General features: G+C 42.9%; 1 protein-coding gene across 1 annotated transcript; it reads left to right on the top strand.

Moving 5' to 3' along the window:
* Nucleotides 1-2,516: 2,516 nt before the first annotated feature.
* On the top strand, nt 2,517-18,663 carry LOC135401372 (serine/threonine-protein phosphatase 6 regulatory subunit 3-like). Its single transcript, XM_064633746.1, has 24 exons — nt 2,517-3,044; nt 4,225-4,295; nt 4,363-4,442; nt 4,526-4,612; nt 4,899-5,085; nt 5,164-5,301; nt 5,409-5,587; nt 6,948-7,061; nt 7,136-7,400; nt 7,903-8,055; nt 9,130-9,323; nt 9,407-9,525; nt 9,594-9,679; nt 9,750-9,842; nt 11,101-11,124; nt 11,394-11,491; nt 11,549-11,606; nt 12,101-12,225; nt 13,463-13,587; nt 14,001-14,136; nt 14,195-14,298; nt 14,392-14,482; nt 15,126-15,317; nt 17,219-18,663. Exons 2-24 carry the CDS (start codon nt 4,236-4,238, stop codon nt 17,346-17,348), a joined length of 2,838 nt encoding a protein of 945 aa, XP_064489816.1. The 5' UTR covers nt 2,517-3,044; nt 4,225-4,235; the 3' UTR covers nt 17,349-18,663.
* The last annotated feature ends 898 nt before the right edge of the window (nt 18,664-19,561 follow it).

Genomic DNA, 19,561 nt, shown 5'->3' with positions numbered 1-19,561 from the left:
GGAGGTTGCACACTTGCCCCCCTTGGAAAAAGCCCACGGGCACGTCTGGCAAATCTCCCGTGCGCACATTCCAAATCCACGTGTATACGATTGATATATGGCAATCGCCGAAAAAGCCACACAGCGGATTCGTCAGTTTCTGTGTTCCAGCCTAAGAAAAGTTAGTTTTCACCACGTGTACGGTTGCGATGATACGAGCAAAGCAAACTAAATGGTCCTGGCCGCACTCTTCGCCACCGAAGTCTCGGAAAAGCAACCGATCGTTAAAAGCGTGAATGAACCTACTGCCGTACACGACGTTGATGGTTCTTTACTCTGTGCATTAACGAGAACTTCGTCATTACGACTTTGCGTGTCAAGGTGGCTCTCCCTTACGGCGTCCTCGAAGACTGGAAGGGATCGGGAGGGAGTGGGGGGGCCAAGAGAAAGCGAGAGGGAAGTTCGTAGAAGTTGTCATCTTGGAAGCAAATAAGTATAGGTCTTCCCGACGAAGCTCCCGTTTTCTTCAAAATATGTCGGCGAGGGAGAACAAGAAAGTATAAAGACTGTCTTATTGTGTTTTAGTGACAGCCAGTACTTTTGAAACGATAGTTTTGTGGAAGCTAGCTTACCGCCTCTGTACATACGCACCCGAAAACCGGATGAGAACAAGTTTTTTTTTTTTACTATCTTTTTTTTTTTTTTTTTTCTGTTCATCAGACAAATGGTGAGTTGTCACGAAAAAAAATTATAACGTGTTTGCATTTTCTTGTTCGCTTCTGTAGTTGGCAGAAAACATGGGTGTGTGGTGATGGTAACAGACACACAAAAACGAATTTTTAGCACTCACTGATACGCGTTATGATTTTTCCATCCTCTCCCAGAGGAAATCTAACTTATAAGTCTGTCCTAACTGATGTCATGATGGGCCTTCCCGCATGACAAGGCGCTACACAAGCAGAGTCGACCATGGCTGCTTAGTTTCACATGAGTTTCAGCAATAATGTCACATTAGCACCGTCCCAGACCACTCCCAGACAGCTATACGAATGACGGAGTGAAGTGATTTATTTATTTATTGGTAGATCCTGCCAGGAAGAAGGGCCGCATAAAGTCACGACTTTCACTCATGCACTTAAAATAAATTAGAGCTATATGCATTTTAGTTCAGGTTTGCGCATCCGCATCCCTCTTCGCAACTTGTATTTTTTTTTTCAAAAGCACTTTTAATTTCTTCCCTGTCAATTTGTCGCCATGTGCCGGAAGACAGACTTTACAATAATCGGACGTGAACACTTCTCTGAAAGGTCCCGAGAACAAACTTGAACGGCTCTGAGCCGTGATACACAGGTTTTGAACCTGGACTTACACGTAACTTCTGATCCCGGGCTCACTTGCGTTCAAAGTCGAATAAAGTTATGTAAGCGTAGTCATGTAAAACAGTGTAAAATACGTAAAGTCATGTCAACCGTGTACACATAGTGTAAACAAGGGGCCTCGAACTGAAATGAGGTCGTGGGTCACATTGACCTTCGACCGCATCATGGAGGGCCACATAGAGAAGAAATAGCGGTGATTACCATAAGATACCCTGATGTGCCATAAAATAAAAAAAATATACACAAAGAACAGGAGCGATGTAGTTATTGTGGAGCCGGACGGTGTGTGCAGAATTCATTACTGAAAAATACCGCTCGACGCACCAAGAGAAATAAATAAGTTGCCCTTCAGACTGGGTACTGAAAATATGAAAAACTATTTCGAGAAAAATGCGTAGTCTTTCACAAACGATTATGACAATGTTAAGGAGCACTGAAATTATCTGTTGTTTACACGCTCCATTGTTGCGTTTGCTTACAATTTCAAGTTGGAAAAGAAATAAAAAAAAAATCACAGAGAAAGGGCTAGCTGACACAATTTGAAATGGATGGCTTTGCAAATGCGGGTTTGCTACGTTAATATCTATCCGAAAAATTAAAATACCATGGCCTTTGTACATAGTTGTTCTGTCTCTATTTGACTTAGTGTGAGAATTAAGATGAGCCCATCTTAATCCTCACAGTAGTTACGGTGGTAGAAGTGCTCACATGAGAAAATTCTGCCTAACATGGACAGGGGCAGCTGTACGCGATACGCCAAGGTCAAGAACAATGCCTGAAAGTCTGTCTGTTTTATAATTCTGAATTATTTATTTATTTATTATTATTATTTTAGAGGGTAGCTTCCTTCTCTTTGGTGGTCAAGGGCCCGCGGGCCACATAATAGGTCATTGCGGGCCACATGCGGCCCGTGGACCACGTGTTTGAGACTTGAGAGGTGCTGGAAGATTTACCCATGAAAGATAACTCATTGTGCGCACTCCTACGCCCTACAGCAAGGCTCGCGCCCAGTTCGTTTCGCGTCTTACAATGCGGGTATGTCAATCAACGGGCATCTGCTTCACGGGTTTCGGTTTCGACTACTCCCGACAACAGGGCAACGACCGTCGCGTCCTCTGTACGCCATCTTCGCTCGTTTATTACGAGAGTATCATTCGTTTCGCCATCTTGAAGGATGTTGTTACACAAAAGTGGGTTCATTCAGTTTGGTTTAGCGGGAAAAACTGTTCTACGGGGGTGCTGGGGAGCATCGGAGCTCTGACCTCTGCTCATACGTCAAGATCAGGGCTGCTTTGACGAACGTTGCCCATGCGCAATCTTGTGCAACCGCTCTTACTACGACAGTACGTGTTTCGTTGACTGAACAGTTCCGTGCCAGTTCTAATTGATCGTGTGCCAGTACAACCGTGACACTATCACGTGCAGTGTGTTTTCGTGTACTGTCTACGTCTTACGACCCCACGCTTCGTAGACGGTTATATCAGTGCAGCGCCGCAGCTGTTTGATGCTATTTAAGCCTAAGAAGATTGCTTCGCCACTGCCTGCTCAACGAAGCGCTAGTGTCAGTTTTTTTAGCGTAGTGTTTGACACCAAGAATTGAGCTGCAATTTTCTGCTCCCCCTCACGCTTTCAGAGACATAACTCAACTTCGGGCAAAACCTTGTGAAGAGTACAAGTGACACCGAGGTACGTTGCCGAGCTTTTCATTTCAACGGTACGTACGATGTGCAATACCGTGTGGGAATTTTTGCCGTGTAGTGTAGCGATCACAGACGCACAGTGATATTAGTTCGGTGTAGCTAATGTCGCGACGCATGCGATCTACGCCAAAGAAATGGGGCGTATACGTCGCATTTGACAGTTGCGACAATGTGTCACGTTCTTCGGCGGGCGATCGTATATATGTACCGGGTGTGTACAGTACACTTACAATACATAAATTGCTGCGGGATGACACTGTACTGTGCTAGCGGGTGGCACAAGGCTCTATTCATCCATTAAAGTATGGAAATTGGCTCGCTGATAACATAGATGACACCCTTGTGATAACGCTGTTCAGATTAACATGCTCTAGCTACCGAAAACTTCTGTTTTTTTTCTCTCCACTTTTGTCGTCCATGTATAAATCATCCTTTGCTCCAGTGTGCTGTGTACATCATTAACACTTAACAAAGCTTTACACATATACCACCACACATATCGGTAAAAGTAAAACAAACTTCCTCGTGTATAGCCTTCTGTGTCATCCTTTATGAACATCCCATTTCACTCCTCGTAAAATAAACCTATGTCACAAACCTAGTGTACGAATGCAATGACTTTCCAGCAAGATGCAGTTAGTTTTGGAGTGCCAGTAGTAGTTTTCTGCATATATACAGTGAAAGTAATTGCAAATACATATTACGAATTATGTGGTTCGCTGAACTTCCAAGCTTCCTCACTCACTTCGTCCATTTACGCTGTACCAAATATAGCGTAGAAAACGATGGAAAGAGGGACACAGTTAACATCGCTGTCACTTAATCCACTAAATCTGGCCAAGGCTTAGGCTACTGCATCAAAGCCCTCATATCTAGGAAAGCAATTTCCTCTTCATGCAGCCTTCCTGTTCATTACATAATGCCACTTCCCGATACGTATTTATACGTACCATTCATAGTGTAGCACAAGTGCATTTATTGTGTAAGAGAAGTCGGCACAGTTGTTTCGTGAAGGGTTTTCTTGGTGACTTTACTGAGATTCAAAATGTGACTCGTACTCTCACCAGTCCTTTCTTCTGAGAGAGAACCCTGTGAAGATGGTACATCGTTTTCCTAAGCTTTCTGTATGATGCGTTATGATTCTTTTTTTCCTGTGACCAATCTAGACTGCATCAAGATGTTCTGGAAGTTCAACTTGATCACCACTTCGCATGTGGATGCACTTCTCAACAAAGATGTAATGTCTTTTCTATGATTTTCAATGGGCTGGAGCAGTGAAATGAGAATGTGTTACTTTTGTTCAGAATGTGACACTGCAGGAATTGATGGATGAAGAGGACATCCTTCAGGAATGCAAGGGACAGACAAAGCGGTTGATTGAATTGTAAGACGTTTTGAAAACGATACTGCTCAAACTCGAGCAAATATTCTCTTATGTTTTGAAAGTAACCAGAACTTCGCTTTCAGTTTAATACGCCCTGAAATTATGTCGGAACTAGTGGGCCTTATCGTTAAAGAGCCAGAAGCTGGCACAGATGAAAAACTGCAGTACAAGTAAGCCTGCCGCTTTCATTCACGAGATTATTTTTGAGGTACGATCAGGTGCCATTGTTGCAAAAGAATGAGTATTCAATATTTCATGCATGATGCAAGCTGAAACGAAAATAATTATCGACTTACCTGCCATGCCACTGTAGTAGAATACAGTAGCTTTAAATATAGCATCTATCCGCATGTAACTGATAATTGGTTGCTTTCCATCGTGAGACAGCTACCATCAACGCGCACACTTGTGGGTTTAGATGCTTGGTACAGTTTATTATGAAATACCTCAACATAGGTATCCAAATGTTGCCTGTGAGATCCTGACGTCGGACGTGGCGCAGATCAACGACACGCTTGTTTCGACTGAAGCACTTATGAACCGATTGATGGCGTACCTAGACACCGATCCGCCTCTGAATCCACTTCTGGCAAGTTTCTTCAGCAAGACGATGGGCGTGCTTGTCATGCGTAAAACTGAAGCTGTAAGTTCCAGTACTGCTGTTTGATATTATATCCTTGGGAAAACATTTGTATCGCTCATCATGTGGTCTCCTATGCAGATGTTCCAGTTTTGTAAATCTAGAGAAAACTTTGTGCCACTACTATTGAAACACATCGATACTTCCGCTATTATGGACCTTTTACTAAAGTTTGTGACTAGCGTTGACAACCAAGAATTAAGAGCTTCAATTATGCAGGTCAGTGTGTGGACTTAATTTCATCAGTGTGGAAGGCATGTTGGTCGATGCACACACAAAATGACACTTTTAGGAGTGCTTAGTTTGTAAAATCATGTATTTTTCAGTGGTTAAATGGCGAACAGGTGATACAGCGACTAGTTGGATTGATTGACGTGTCATGCAGCGAAGACCAAAATGGAAATGCAGCTGAAGCGCTGTGCGAAATTGTGAAAGCCAGCCGTGAGCAGATGTGTTTGTTACAAGAGAAAGCCCCTCCTGATCCTCTACTGGAAGCAGTAGAATCGTATGTAGTAATGTCCTTTACTGTACGAGAGCAGTAGCTGCTCAGCCATGTAAATGGCTCAAGAACTATTGTCTAGGCACAATGGCTTCTGTGTTATAACTAGAGATTGACTTTTTCGGGTTAAATGCCTGTCCCGGATTCGGGGGGTAAAAATCGGGCGGTATAATCTGTATTTCAGGGAGAAATCGGGCGATAATTGTGCCTTCGGGTGTTATCGGGTGTTTTTGTTTCTCCTCTTGTCTATTAAGTCCTTTCCTAATCTCTCTCTCTCTCTTTTTTTTTTTGAGGGATCGTGACCTTCCAGCGGTAATCCCCGAAGGCATAGACAGTGTTGACACACATGGGTGTATTGCTGGGAACGTAAGTGACCCATTCTTACATGTGTTACACGTGGCGACCTTTGTTCGTCTTCAGTGGAAACGTCACTTGAGGATTAGTGACTGGAATTCGAGGAGAAATCGGGTTTAACCCGAATTGGTCGGAGGTCAGTGCGGGGGGAATAACCGGGTGAAATCGGGTTTAACCCGAAAAAGTCACTCCCTAGTTATAACTTGTTTGTGTTTTAAGTTTTAAACTTGATTTCCTCTAATACTTATACTGATGCAAGACCTCCTTTTTTTTTCTCGTTGCTTTTCTAAGCACTGTTGTCTGTGGCCCATGTACATCTAGAATGAAATATAAGTAGGGAGTGACTTTTTCGGATTAAACCCGATTCCGCCCGGTTATTCCCTCTTCCCGAACTGACCTCCGACCAATTCGGGTTAAACCCGATTTCTACCCGAGTTCCAGTCACTTTGCAATCCTCAAGTGACGTTTCCGCTGAAGATGAACAGAGGTCACCATGTGTAACACATGTAAGGACGGGTCACTTACCTTCCCAGCACTACACCCACGTGTGTCGGCACTGTCCATGCCTTTGGGGATTAGCGCTGGTAGGTCACCGAAAAAAGAAGAAATAAAGATTAGGTCTTAATAGTCTTAATACACAAGAGGAGAAACAAAAACACCCGAAGGCACAATTATCACCCGATTTCTCCCCGAATTACGGATTTAAAAATAGCGCCCGATTTTTACACCCCAAACCTGTGAAAGGCATTTAACCCGAAAAAGTCACTCCCTAAATACAAGACACATCTGAGGTCTGAATAAGTGAAAATGAAGTTGATAGTACGTATCGCTAATGTATCCGTAAGCACCGCAAATGGCACTGTGACTTTCATTTTTGAGTGTTCACAGCTAACGTGTGTTTATACGAGGTGGAGGACACACATTCCTTATTCCTGCAAATTTCACGTCCTCCTCAAGACCACACGGCAGGTAGCACGCAGTAACTCAAATTTTTCTTAATCTTTCCAAACAGGACAGAAGTGGTTGCAGATTTGCTTAACCACATGTTTACTTCAGGAAAGAAAGAGTCCGTCCTTGTGAGCGGAATTTCTGTACTACTTTCTCTACTGGAGTTTAGGAAGCAAGGGTACGTATTCCTTCTCTTCTGTTCTTGGCCAACATATTAGAAAAACGCTTCTGACGACCGAACTTTTGTAACAGTTTGGCAGGGCAGCAGCAGCAACAACAACAACAGGCACTGAATTGTGACGCAGGAGGGGGATCGCAGGAAGGGGGACCAGGTGGTGCTGCCTCGCTGCTTCAGGGAGAGACAGCTTGCTTTGCTTCTCTCTTCTTCCGCTCGGAGAATGCGGAGCAGATGACTACCCTAGACATTGAACGTCTCAGAGCGGGAGTGGCCAAGGTACTGGCTGCCGTAGGGCCCCGTCTCGGAGACTTCCTTTCGCTGCTCAGCAGTCCTCCAGAGGTTAGTTCCATGCAAGGGCGCGGTAACGCTGAACGATAATATTGTGTGGACACGGGCAAGCTGGTGGATGAATAGAGCCTGAAGTTTTCGGGTTTTATATTTTTCCAAATTCGGAGGGCAGAAATCGGGTCAATAAATTTATGTCGAAAATTCATGCAAATTCGGGTGTAAAAATTACCATCAGACTGAATTCGGGGAAAAATCAGGCTTTATTGCAGCTTAAACGTTCATTCTAGTGCTCATCCAGAGTGTCAGAAGTAGAGGTCAACCATGTGTTTTGTAAAACATTAATATGTCTTTACCTTCAGGTGCATAGCTGAGGTGCAGTTTTGCGGGTAGAAATCGGGTTTAACCCGAAACAGGTGGACCTTGATTCGGGGTGCAAATTCGGGGAAAAATCGGGTTTAACCCTAAAACTTCAGGCTCTATGGATGAACAATGTAACGCTGAACCTCATTTACTGTAACGTATAACTATTAACGTCGTTTCCTCGTCTGAACAGAAACCGTCATGGACTACATCGTTTGGCCTTCTGGATCCACCTTTGGGCCAGACACGCCTTGAAGTATGCCACCTAGTAAATGCGTTGATAAACTCAAACAATGATGAAATCAACGGAAGACTGGCCGAGCTCGGCACTCTGCCTGCTGTTCTGGTGAGTGTTACCGAGGACAACTTACTCAGGACGTCCCTATCAACGTGCACCAAGATTTTAAAAAGATGGAGCGCCGTATGCAAATGAAGCCAACTGAATGTTGTTAGCAATCATGTATTAGTTAGATGAAAATAATTAGCTGACTTTTAAAATAGTATTGGTTTAAGGAGGATGTTGCTCTTAAGGCCAAAAGCTTTTCTTTTTAAGATATCTTAATGAAACTTTGCGGCCGCACACATTTTGATATTCTGGTCTCGGATGTGTCATGAGTTTTGAAATTGGCTTCATTAGAAAGAAAGTTACAAGATTATAAAAATTAATCATCGCCAGAACATTCTGAAAATATGATTTTTGTCTAGCAGTAAGGTTACTGGAGGAGGTGAAGCTATTTTCTGTTCTTTTTTTTTTTCTTTGTTTAATGCAATATTTAGTGGCAGGTACACGAAAAACTGGGAAGGTTCAGCTTTGGTGGTTATGACCTTCTCCTTTGTGCAAGAAATCGTACTTTAAATTTCGAACAACAGAAAATTGCTTCGCTCCCTAGATAATTTATTCACAAACATTAGGAAGCGAACATTTTGGAATTGCTCGAAGGTCAAGAGAGACTAGTAATTTATTTAGTAAATAATAATTGAGTTCTAGTGTGAGTGGTTGGCTAAAAAAACGGAAGCTGAGAAAACACCACTCAAAAGGGGGAAACCAGGGGCTTGGTACAGTCAGCAAGACACAAGTATACTGTTTTTATTATTTTGCGGTCTGACTCTTCCAAAGTATTTCAGGAATAGATAACAACCATTCCAATAAAAATGCTTTTGAAAGCTTAAGTTTTGGGCCGTTTTTTTTTTCACTCTCTGAGCCACATCCCTGCTTAACGGGCGAGGCGTCAATCAGAAAGTTGCAGCGTGCCTTGGGAAACATTCTGACTGTGTGCTTGAAAATATAGTATGTGACATGTAATGCCTAATGTAGTGGTTGCCATTCCTGTCACCATTCATCTAGTCTTCACTCAGTAATTCAAAACATTTGAAAACAATAGCTCCCTTTTTACACTTCACTGTTTTCATGTTGTCGCAGGATCTGTTCTTCACTTATTCCTGGAACAACTTCCTTCACACCCAAGTTGCGCAGATTATTAATTCTGTGCTTAGTTCTGCAAGTTCTCTCGACCAGGAAGGGAACAAGGTCCATCCCCTAATAGACCAGCTCTTTGGAGCTTGTGCCATAGTACAGCGAGTGCTAGATGCCTGGGATGAAAATAACGTAGAACAGTAAGTTGTATAATCGCTATTTTTAGGTGTTGCGCTCTTTGGAACTCTGCCCTTATTTTATTTTTTTATTTTTTTCTTCACAGGTCACAGCCAGGAAAGCACAGGAGAGGATATATGGGTCACCTGACAAAAATAATCAACGACGTCGTAGCTGCAGCCGAAAACGGAAACAACTCAGAAATCGTACAAGCACGGTTAAAAGGTGATTAACAATGATACGCTTTCGGTCATGTGGTTCTTCACCTCCATGTTTTCCTCCTCCCTGTTAAGCTCTTCCCGCTGAACTTCTGAGCCGATGGGAGGCCTTCACCGCAGAAACCCTTCCTGAAGTGAACAAAAAGAACACTTCTGCATTGGTGAGTCCGATTCACAACGTCAGTCTTTTGTGTAGCTCATTGGATGCATTGGATCATTTGTGCTTCATAGTGTGGTGGTCTACCAAACACGTCAAGCACAGAAGATGACGAATGCATCGACCTGCGGGAGGTAGGCTTCAATCAGGATACGGCCCTTCAGCAGGTATTTAGGATACTATGTATACAGTGGGAGCAGCCTGCGCACTAATTCTGCATGCAGCATGGAACAAACTTTCGTTTTTGTTTTTGTACATTATGTCTTCTCTTTTCTTACAATGGTAGGCCTGTGTGAGTACTGTTGCTTAGTGGTGAATAATATTTCTGATAACGAAATTACTTGACATCTATTCCTCATCAAATAGTGCTATTAAAAATGTCCGCCACACTCGTGACGGCCATTGAGATGCAAATGCAGAAACAAGAGAAGACCCTGTTTCATTTGTGGTGATTAGTCTTGAGAATCATGTCGTTCGGTTGGCAACACTAACGCATGACGTCTGTCTTGCGTCTCTCAAATATGTGATTGAGCAAACCATTCAGTGCTCAGTGCTCTTGACACGTATCTGTATGATAAAATCAGATACGATGTCCAGGACCTATAATAAGATAAGCTGTCAAAGACGTTACACAGTCATTATATGGGGTTATTAATAAGTCTTTTGTCAGCTTTCATGCATCCACTTCGTTGAGGCCTCCACTTCCACTACGTTTCATGACTCTTCGTTGTTGCACCAAAAAAGCAATCAATCAATCAGTCAAGCTTTCATGCACTGACAGATTAAATTAGCCTTACCAATTCTGCGCGGTGTCTTCTTAGGCACGCCTTTCTGTCGACCTTTGAAATTGCACTGCGTTTGCAGACCTCTATGTCTGTTGGCAACATTCAGGTCCCGACGGACTCCCCTAACTACGTTACATGACAACCTATAGGCAATACACGTTTATAGTCACACTGATAGCAATGACCTGTGCAGGATCCCATTTTGCTGATAAAACAACTTTTCGCCACATATTTCAGTGCCAGGTGTTTTGCTAATTGTTCACTTTAACCCTGAAAGAGCACACTTAACATTAGGATGCAGAAACAATTAATACTGAATCCCCTAAGGTTAACTTCTGCAGTGTTCCCCGTGACAAGCATCTTGAGGTGAAGAGTCACCCGCCCTTGCCATGTCATGCTATTTTCATGTCATGTGCCAGCTACGACGTGGGAACATACAGTACAACTTGGCACAATGCAATGCATTTTTTTTTAAATACCGCCTGCTCCGTAAATGAAGGCCTCTTTCAAAGCTCGCAACTGTCTCTGGGTTTCTTGTTTGTTGGCTCTGCCTGTGTGGGTTACCTGATTACTTGCCTACAACGGTGGTGCTTTGTCTTGTTCCCTCTTTCCTTCTGACTCTGTCCTCCTCCTCCTGCAGGTATTCCCAAGGTCGGTTCAACAGGTGAGAGGCTCCCCTTATTTTTTGTTCCCCTTTGCTCCTGGTATGTGTCTAGTCACAGCACTGGCATTCTGTCCTGTCCTTCCGAATTGCATGGGGAGATAGGGAAATAATATTCCTGTGTAATTTGGATACTTTTGTGCTATTTATGTACTAACAATTTATTTTGCCGCAATTTTTTGTAGCTGTTTAATGTAGTGCAACTTGTGCTTTTGTGTTGCAACGGCGTCTTGCATTCTGAAGCATTTTTCCCTCGTTGCGTCAACCCGCAGGCCTTTTCTGATTACCAGATGCAGCAGATGACTAGTAACTTTGTCGACCAGTTTGGCTTCAATGACGACGAGTTCGTAGAGGCTGATGAAAACATTGTGTAAGTGTTTGCTTGCTAGTTTCCATGTCTTCCACCAACTGTAACGCTTCGTTCTAGGGGCCATCTGGACCAGCTAGCACGGGCTAACTTCCAGTTACCTTCTGAAGTTAATATGGTAAGCATTTGTGCAACAATTATTTCAGGGTTCTACCTCGGGATTATTGGTAGAATATTACTTTTCATTTTTTGTTTGCTTTCGAAATGGTGGTCCCACAAATTTCACAAGCTTAGCATGGCTGGAATACAAGTTGTCTCACGATGTAAAACTGAGTTATTGAGATTATTAGGGTAAAACTGAACATTATTTGAATTTTATTTATTTTTATGTATTATATTATAATTTGATTTAGTTATTTAATTTTAGATTTGAAGGAATCTAATATTGGCATAAATTGATTTTATGAAGTAGCATGCTTCCTATACTGAGATTTATAAGAAGAGACAGAAAGACAGAGGTGACACAGTATGTTTAGTGCAACCAACAAGCAGATGTCGTCTGCATTTGTTGCACTCCTTTTTGTCGTCATGGAGCAGTATTCATCAGACCCCTTCATGGAGCATTGGAGTAGTTGGAACGGACGCAAATGCTGTTGTATTTTTTATCTATAGAGCAATGCTGAACTGTTTGAGCGTGTGTGTCGAGAAAAAGCACAGGCTCTGGACGATGCAGACAGCGATGAAGATGTCTGGGAAGATAAGGAAGTGACATTTTCACCAGCGGCTGATACACAGCGGTATGTTTGCATCACTTCCGCGACTTCTGTAGCGTATCGTAGGGTAGCATTTTGTTAGTCGTTTGACTGTTATGTGTGGGCAGTGTCTCCCGTATCTCTATGCCTGTCAAGTCAGCGGCGCTCCTCGTTCTTCACGTATGTCCGCATTAGTATCGGGGACCTCGGACAGGTGGCGCCAAATCCCTGGGATACGCACCACGTGATACACACGTAGCAGCTGTCCGCAATCAAAATTTAGCCTCGCGTTGCATCAAGAAGCACTTCAATTCTAAATTTTTTTTTTAAATTGGAAAAACGATTCATCGATAGCAGACGACAGTTCTCGCGACCCTCGGGGACTAGTGCCACCACTGCAAAAAAGGACCAAGGGAGAGGAGGTGCAGTAAAGAAGCGCTGGAGTACTGAGCGACCATCTTGCCAGGCATTACAGAAATATAGGAAGCATTGATGGGGGTAACAATATCCATGTGGATTGGCAAGGAAGGGGAAAGTGAAAGAAGTAGGCAAAATTTGGTGTTTGTTGTTAAACAATGTCGTGCAAGGCACGTTCAGCAAGAGTTACGAATGAGCTTGGAGTCTCTTACGTACCTTCCCATACAAATAAAAAAAAGATTACCTCTAGACTCTAGCGCAATGACCATAGAAAAAAAAATGAACAGTCACGATGGACATAGAAACTAATAAGTGCATGGATAATAAGTGCATAGAGTTGCTGGTATGTGAAAGTTCACAGACTATAAAGAGGGAACTGTGTTTTCTGGTTTGATGTTTTTCGAAGATCGGGGTAAAAACCGGGTTTTATTTCAGGAGCCGTAAAACATGGTAAAACTGGGTCATATTGGGTGGAAAAGTATATCTTCGGGCGGAAAATTAAAAAAAAAAAAGATGCGTTTCTCGCATTCTAGATGAACATGAGATGCAGAACAAGTGTGCTCAATACCGAGCGTTTAGCTTTCTCCGGTGTCCGTATTGGTGGCTGAGAATGGGCACTCTGCCAAGTTAATTTACGGGTTTAACCCTAAATGGTGGTGATGCAAATCGGGTTTTACCCTAAAACACAGTGCCCTTATAAAGTATGTGACAGATGTATTGATGGCTTGATGGCTTGTGTTTCCAGAATGGTTTTGCAGTAAGTAGAGAACATACAACCTCCTTGGATGTAAAATCGAGCTTACGCAAAAAGAAATATTGCACCATTAGTGAAAAGTTGGTTGTGCTCTTCATTCCCGAAATCCAGACGACTGACCGACGATGGGGATGAACGCTACAGCAGTGATTCTGATGATGATGGAGGGGCGCAGCCTAGTGCAGCTGTGGCCACGTCCAGCGACGAGGTCAAGATGGATGTGGACCATGGAGACTGTAAGTGTGGTTCATGATTAGAGCCTGAAGTTTTCGGGAAATATTTTTTTCTAAATTTGGGGGGTAAAAATCGGGTAAATAAACGTGTGCACTAAATTCGTGCTAATTCGGCTGGAAAAACTTCCAGTACGCTAAATTCAATCCCCTCTGGGATGTCTACCAAGATGACCCTCAAGATGAACGTTTCGAGAGATATCCTAAAACTCGCGTGTTTCATGCGAGTGATCACGAAAATCCTGTAAAAATTTGTCTCACGACGTCACAACTCGGAATTCCCGGAACCCTGCACGACCTGTGTGTATGAAAAGGGGCGCGTTTTGCCCCGGCCCCCTCCGGCAAATTGAAAACTCTCCGCCTATGTGCCATAATATGAAGCAGCTGTCGCCCCAATTGAACGTCTTCTAATTTCTCAGCCCCATGGGGAGGCCAAGCGGATGCTATTGCCATGGACACTACTAGCCCTTGGGATAATGCAGCGTCCTGCCCCGATGAAGGAGGGTGGGCTTCCTTCGACAATTTTGCCAATTTCAACGCTGCCAACTTTGAGAAGTAAGCCGCAAATCCGTCTTTCCACAACAAAATGCTTCATCCTTTGCTTGTCCTCCAGTGTTGCTGACACCACTACTCCTTCACTCACCGTTGCCATGGAAACATCAGAACAGCAGCAACAGCAGCCTGTTACACAAACTCTTACTCCTTCTAAAATATGTGGTATGCAGAAAACTCTATTGCTTATGTAAACTGTAGTTTTATTTCTCTGTTTGAAACCATGCAACTGCTTCTTTTTTTTTTTTTTCGCTTTAGATACAACCACGGAATTTGATGTTCCAACAAGCAGCACCGAAGTTAACTCTGCTGTGGTCAGTTCCTCCGTTGGTGCTAGCAAATCAAACAGGTGGGCCAGTATTGAGTGTACATCGACAGACCTGCAGTTGTGGCTTTCACTATCGTTAAAAACTCTTACTGTTGCCATTAAAGCCATTTTGGTATCACTAAAGATCATCAGATATTTGTTCGTATATCATTGAGCTATTTCACGCAAATTCTATTGTTCCGACTACGCTTATGACAGTGATGTCGTATTATGTAAAAATTTATTTGTTCTAGTACAAATTTAAGAGAATCCACTGTGGGTGTGTGCCTGCAATTCAGTCTTCACTAACTCGAAAGTATAGGAGGGAATTAATAAACGGGCTTACGGTGACTCTTTCTGTGTTTTATTATCGTAGAACGTGAAGAAAAAACAATGTACAGGTTTCCGGCGATGCAGAATCAAAAACCTTGTCCAGCCACCTCCTATTGATTGCGTTTTGTTTTTCATTTTTGTTGTTATTTGTATTGCGTTTGTAGCTCTCTTCACCCTTACCCTTTTCTCTTGTACCATGGGACTTGGTTTTTGATATATGCTTCACCACTTGTAACAGGTCCTCAAACCTGAAGAAGCGCAGCCTACTGCACGAAAGTCTTGTTTTTTTATGTATATAGTAAACAGTTGATGCTCTTAACCGTCTTCGTTATTTTTGTGTTTTATTACTTAGTGCACTCGAGGCACAAGATGGTCCAGCTGACTCAACACCCACTTGCGAGGCCGCAACGAAGCAGAACGTCGAGCACGACGATGACGCTCAGTCTTCCGAACCCACCACTACTGATCTCCCGCGTGCAAACGGGCCAGCACCTCAGCAGGCAGCAGAGTCCAAGCATGTTTCTCCTAACACTTCAGGTGTCAGGTAATCTTTCCCTTGTTCCTGCTGATCTTATCAAGTGTGACTTGTGAAGCCTAACCTCTTTCCTAATCTTGTTAAATTCCTTGACTTGCCTCTTGAAACCTCTTGACTTTCCAGTAAACAGCTCTTGTTGCATGTCAAAACAAACCCAGATGTGTAGTTACCCAGCCACAAGCCAGTCTTGCTTCTGCTGCGTTTCCACTTGTGCACTGATACAGCGTCTTGCACATATATGTAGGGCATGATTTTTTCGGATGATATTTTTCAGCAATATCGGGGGGTAAATACCGTATTTACACACGTGTAAGACTCGTATTTTTTGCCCAAAAACATGCCGCCATTAAGGGGCGCGTTCAGTACACTGGGGAAAATTGGAACCCAACACTTAAAGTAACGCAGAAGTCATTTTTAACACCCTGTTTTCTTCCTATAAAACTGTTAAGTAGGCTAGTAAGATGCACCATGTGAAGTAATTCACACCACAGAGTCATAATTATTGCAGAAATTGAATTTAAAGTACGCCACAAAAAGCGACCGTGCGCAACGGTGGTGAAGAGCAGTACCAACATGTGTCCTGCCTGGAACCTCGTGCTGACGCTATAAGGAGAACGCTCGCTGATTGGTCTAGAGAAATGTTGTCTGCTACTCCGCTGTCGTCTGCTACTCGGCTGTTCGGGGTTCTGAAAAAAAGCCTTTCTCCTGGCTCGGTAATGATTCGGCCGTTCTTTCTATCCCCAATTCTCCGGGAGAAGTGGCAAAACTGGTTTACGGCGGCAAAGGGAGAAGGCACTGACCGGCGAACCAGAACGAGTTCTCCTTATAACGTCATCGGTGACGTGGCATCATACCTTCTCATCCTCGTTGTACCTGGAGTGGCGAGTTAAGGGAGAACGCGCGGAGCCATGTTTATGTGAGTTTTTTCCTGGGAAACAAATTGCACAGATCCAAACCTTTCGCGCTATTCGGTAAAATGACACACACACTTTCATCAGATGTCTTAATCTGAAATTTTTTTGGATGGCCCTTTGTAGTCCTTTAAGGTACACTTAACTCCATTTTTATTCTGAGATATCAGCAGCAATCTCCACGGAATCGAATGTTGTGATTCTGCCTCGTCATCGCGATTTATTCCGAGATATCCATGGCAATCTCCCCAGTATGGATTGCCGCAATTATGCCTCATTATTGAGATTTTTTCCAAGATATCCGATTTTATCCAAGATGCATCTAAGAGACAGCAGTGTCTTTGTTTTCACAGTTTTTATGATCATATTTATGCATTTACAACATAGTCTCCGAAGTTCTGTTTTAGTTGTGATGACTTCGAGTATTGGGGAAGAACAGGGTTGAGAGCATCGCTTTTAATCTTTTTAATGCAGCGTAATAAGAGCCTGAAGTTTTCGGGAAATATTTTTTCCTACATTCGGGGGGTAAAAATCGGGTAAATAAACATATGCACTAAATTCGTGCAAATTCGGGTGAAAAAACTTCCAGTACGCTAAATTCGGGGAGAAAATCGGGCTCAGTTATTCAAACTAACTGAAGTGGTTTGGTAAAAACGGTGATGTAACTGTATTTTTCTGCCAAACAAGTAAGTTAGTGCATTCCTACAGACATCCCAGTGAGGGCAATTTGCCGGGTAAAAATTGGGTTTCACCCTAAAGAGGCAACCTTTAATTTGGGGTGCAAATTCGGGGGAAAATCTGGTTCAACCCTAAAACTTCAGGCTCTAAATATACAATACAGCTATAAAAGTGTGTTACAGGAATGTTCCTGTAATACATGGTATGAGCACTACATCACTAAAATACCATAAGGCAAATGCAAAATAGCAAATTTTTGCCGAGTGACAGAAAGGCACAACACTCTCCTTTCTCACAGTATGACCATATATCCTATTGCAGGCTTGAGGATGAGCACAACCCGACCTCAGTTGCGGTTGAGCTCGCCGACTCTCCAAACCAGGTGGACAGCAATACGAGCGTTGCGCCTTCAGCAGCAGCAGCAGCAGCGGTGCAGAACGGACCCATGTGAAAACTGGAGTAGTGTAGCTGCGTGTTTGTGTGCATGTATGTGAACTCGTCTGAATGATGGAAAAGGCGAAGGAGGCACGGTCAGGCACGGGATGGCGGGCTGTGACCCAAGGTTCTTTGCTCACGACTGTTGGTGTGCGAGCCCAAATGGTTTGGAGTACCCTGCTGTTTAGTGCCACATGTATTTGCCTTATGTCGCTTCCTGGTTTTATTTGTGACAACACCCACCCTCGGATGAAACAGTATTAAGGCTCCAGTCTTGCATGCTATCATCTACGAGATGCAAGGTAATACAGAACGCTGAGGAATGGCGCAAGGACATTTGGTTTGCACGGGCAACATATTTAGGGGTGAGTTATTCTAGAAAATGGGGGGGCCCCTTTGGTACACTCCCTTTCTCTCATTGTAGATGGGAAGTCCTTTCCTGTTATTTTGTAATATTACCCAATCACCCAAGAGATGGAAGTGGATACCTATCTGAACGAAATTCTTCTGGAGTGATGTGTTGCGCTCGATACATGTGTAGCTTCTGTTGGTATAAAATGCTGTACATAGGAACTGGTGTTTTAGAAAAGAACGTTTGATGGCAGAAAATGCTTTAATGAATTATGCTTTAATAACTCGAGTTAGTCTCTTCACTAATGCTACATCATTTTAGTTGCAGCTACTACAATTACTGTTGATAATGTTAACTGCAATGAGTAAGATGCTCACTTTTAATTGTTTTTGTAAAGTATAGAACCGAGCCGTCTCTCTGACAGATGTCTCGGAGATCATCATTAAAATATTAGCCACTTCAGATTTCCCATCCCATTGCTTCGTGTAAGCACAAAGTTTGCTTCCAGTGTTCTCACACAAACAGCTAACAGGCCTGTGGCACCCAAAACTTGTAAATGGGATGCAAGTTCATATTCCTGCGTAACATACTTCCGGTCAGATGGATGAATGCAAATGAAAATAGCACATTGTGTAAAAGGTCCTGACAAAATTTTGTAAATTTTAATGCCTAGCATACCTTCCTGCATGCAAGAACAGGGATGCAACACTACCCGGTTGGTGTGCCGAAAACTGTCCTCATACTGTAGCTCAGAATGTGTTCGGGAAAAGTGCCTTTGAGATGTGTCTCCTTGAAGGACTGACAGCAGGACATGGTAGGAGGCTTTGGGTATGCAGCTATTGCAGGGAAGGATGTAACTGTGCACATTATAATACTAGAAATCGGAGAATAATAGGAAAAATGACCTGTACATTTGTCAAAATTTGTAGTTTGAAAAGAAGTTGCAATAAAAGCATGAAGTGCTTATGGTCTTACTGTACTACGTGGCATGTGTACTAATCACTCATGTCCTTGGCAGAAGCATACATGAACACAGCACAACGTAAACCGCCTGTGTGTAAAACTCTACTAAAGATGGAAATGAATACCTCAAATTAAATGCATTTCCTGTTAATCGGTCCGATGCTGTGCAACGGTGGTAAAAATGCTGTTTGCATTGAATCTCTTAATTTTTCCTAGACTTGAGACTTAATTTTTAATAAACAGTAAAACAGTATGCCTGTACACGTGCTTCCCTGTATAACTAGGCCGTAGTGTAGAGAAGCCGAACCTCAAGTCATGTTTTTCGAAGTGTCGTTAACTTTACATATCTTAAACTGTTACATAATTGCAAAAGACGTTCGTGTTGCGAGAAGTCCGAAGTCTGCACAAACGTCTCGGCTATCAGCTACGTGATTTTGCGATTCTTACGGTGGATGGGATGGGAACCGTCTGATTGGACCTTACTCGCAAATATTCACGTAAGAACATTTTGCAGACAGCTGACAGTTATGTAAACCATCTCATTGTTGATTTTGTTTTCAGAGCTTTTCAAAACATGCGATCATTTAAGAACTCATGTACAAAGGAATGATGTTCAATATGCATGCTCATATTTTCGTGCCGACGGATGAATCGTTTACTACTCTTTTACGCCTTCGAAAAATGTTGAGTGTTTGAACAAAAATATAACGCAAAAAACTTTGGAAATTCCGTCGTCGTTTTTGCAAATAATTGATAAATACTTCGATGCAATAAGTCGCAGACGAAGTTTTGCAAGGCGCGGTAGGTACGGGCGGGAAATCACAGATGAGCATTTAAAATAACCCGAGGCGGTTAATTTATGTTTGTACAAGAAAACAGGTCAAGTATCTATCAATGTAAGGGCATGACAAATT

The sequence above is a fragment of the Ornithodoros turicata genome, chromosome 7 (genome assembly GCF_037126465.1).
Source record: "Ornithodoros turicata isolate Travis chromosome 7, ASM3712646v1, whole genome shotgun sequence".
Lineage (NCBI taxonomy): Eukaryota > Metazoa > Arthropoda > Arachnida > Ixodida > Argasidae > Ornithodoros > Ornithodoros turicata.
This window is presented reverse-complemented; position numbering and strand designations above follow the sequence as displayed.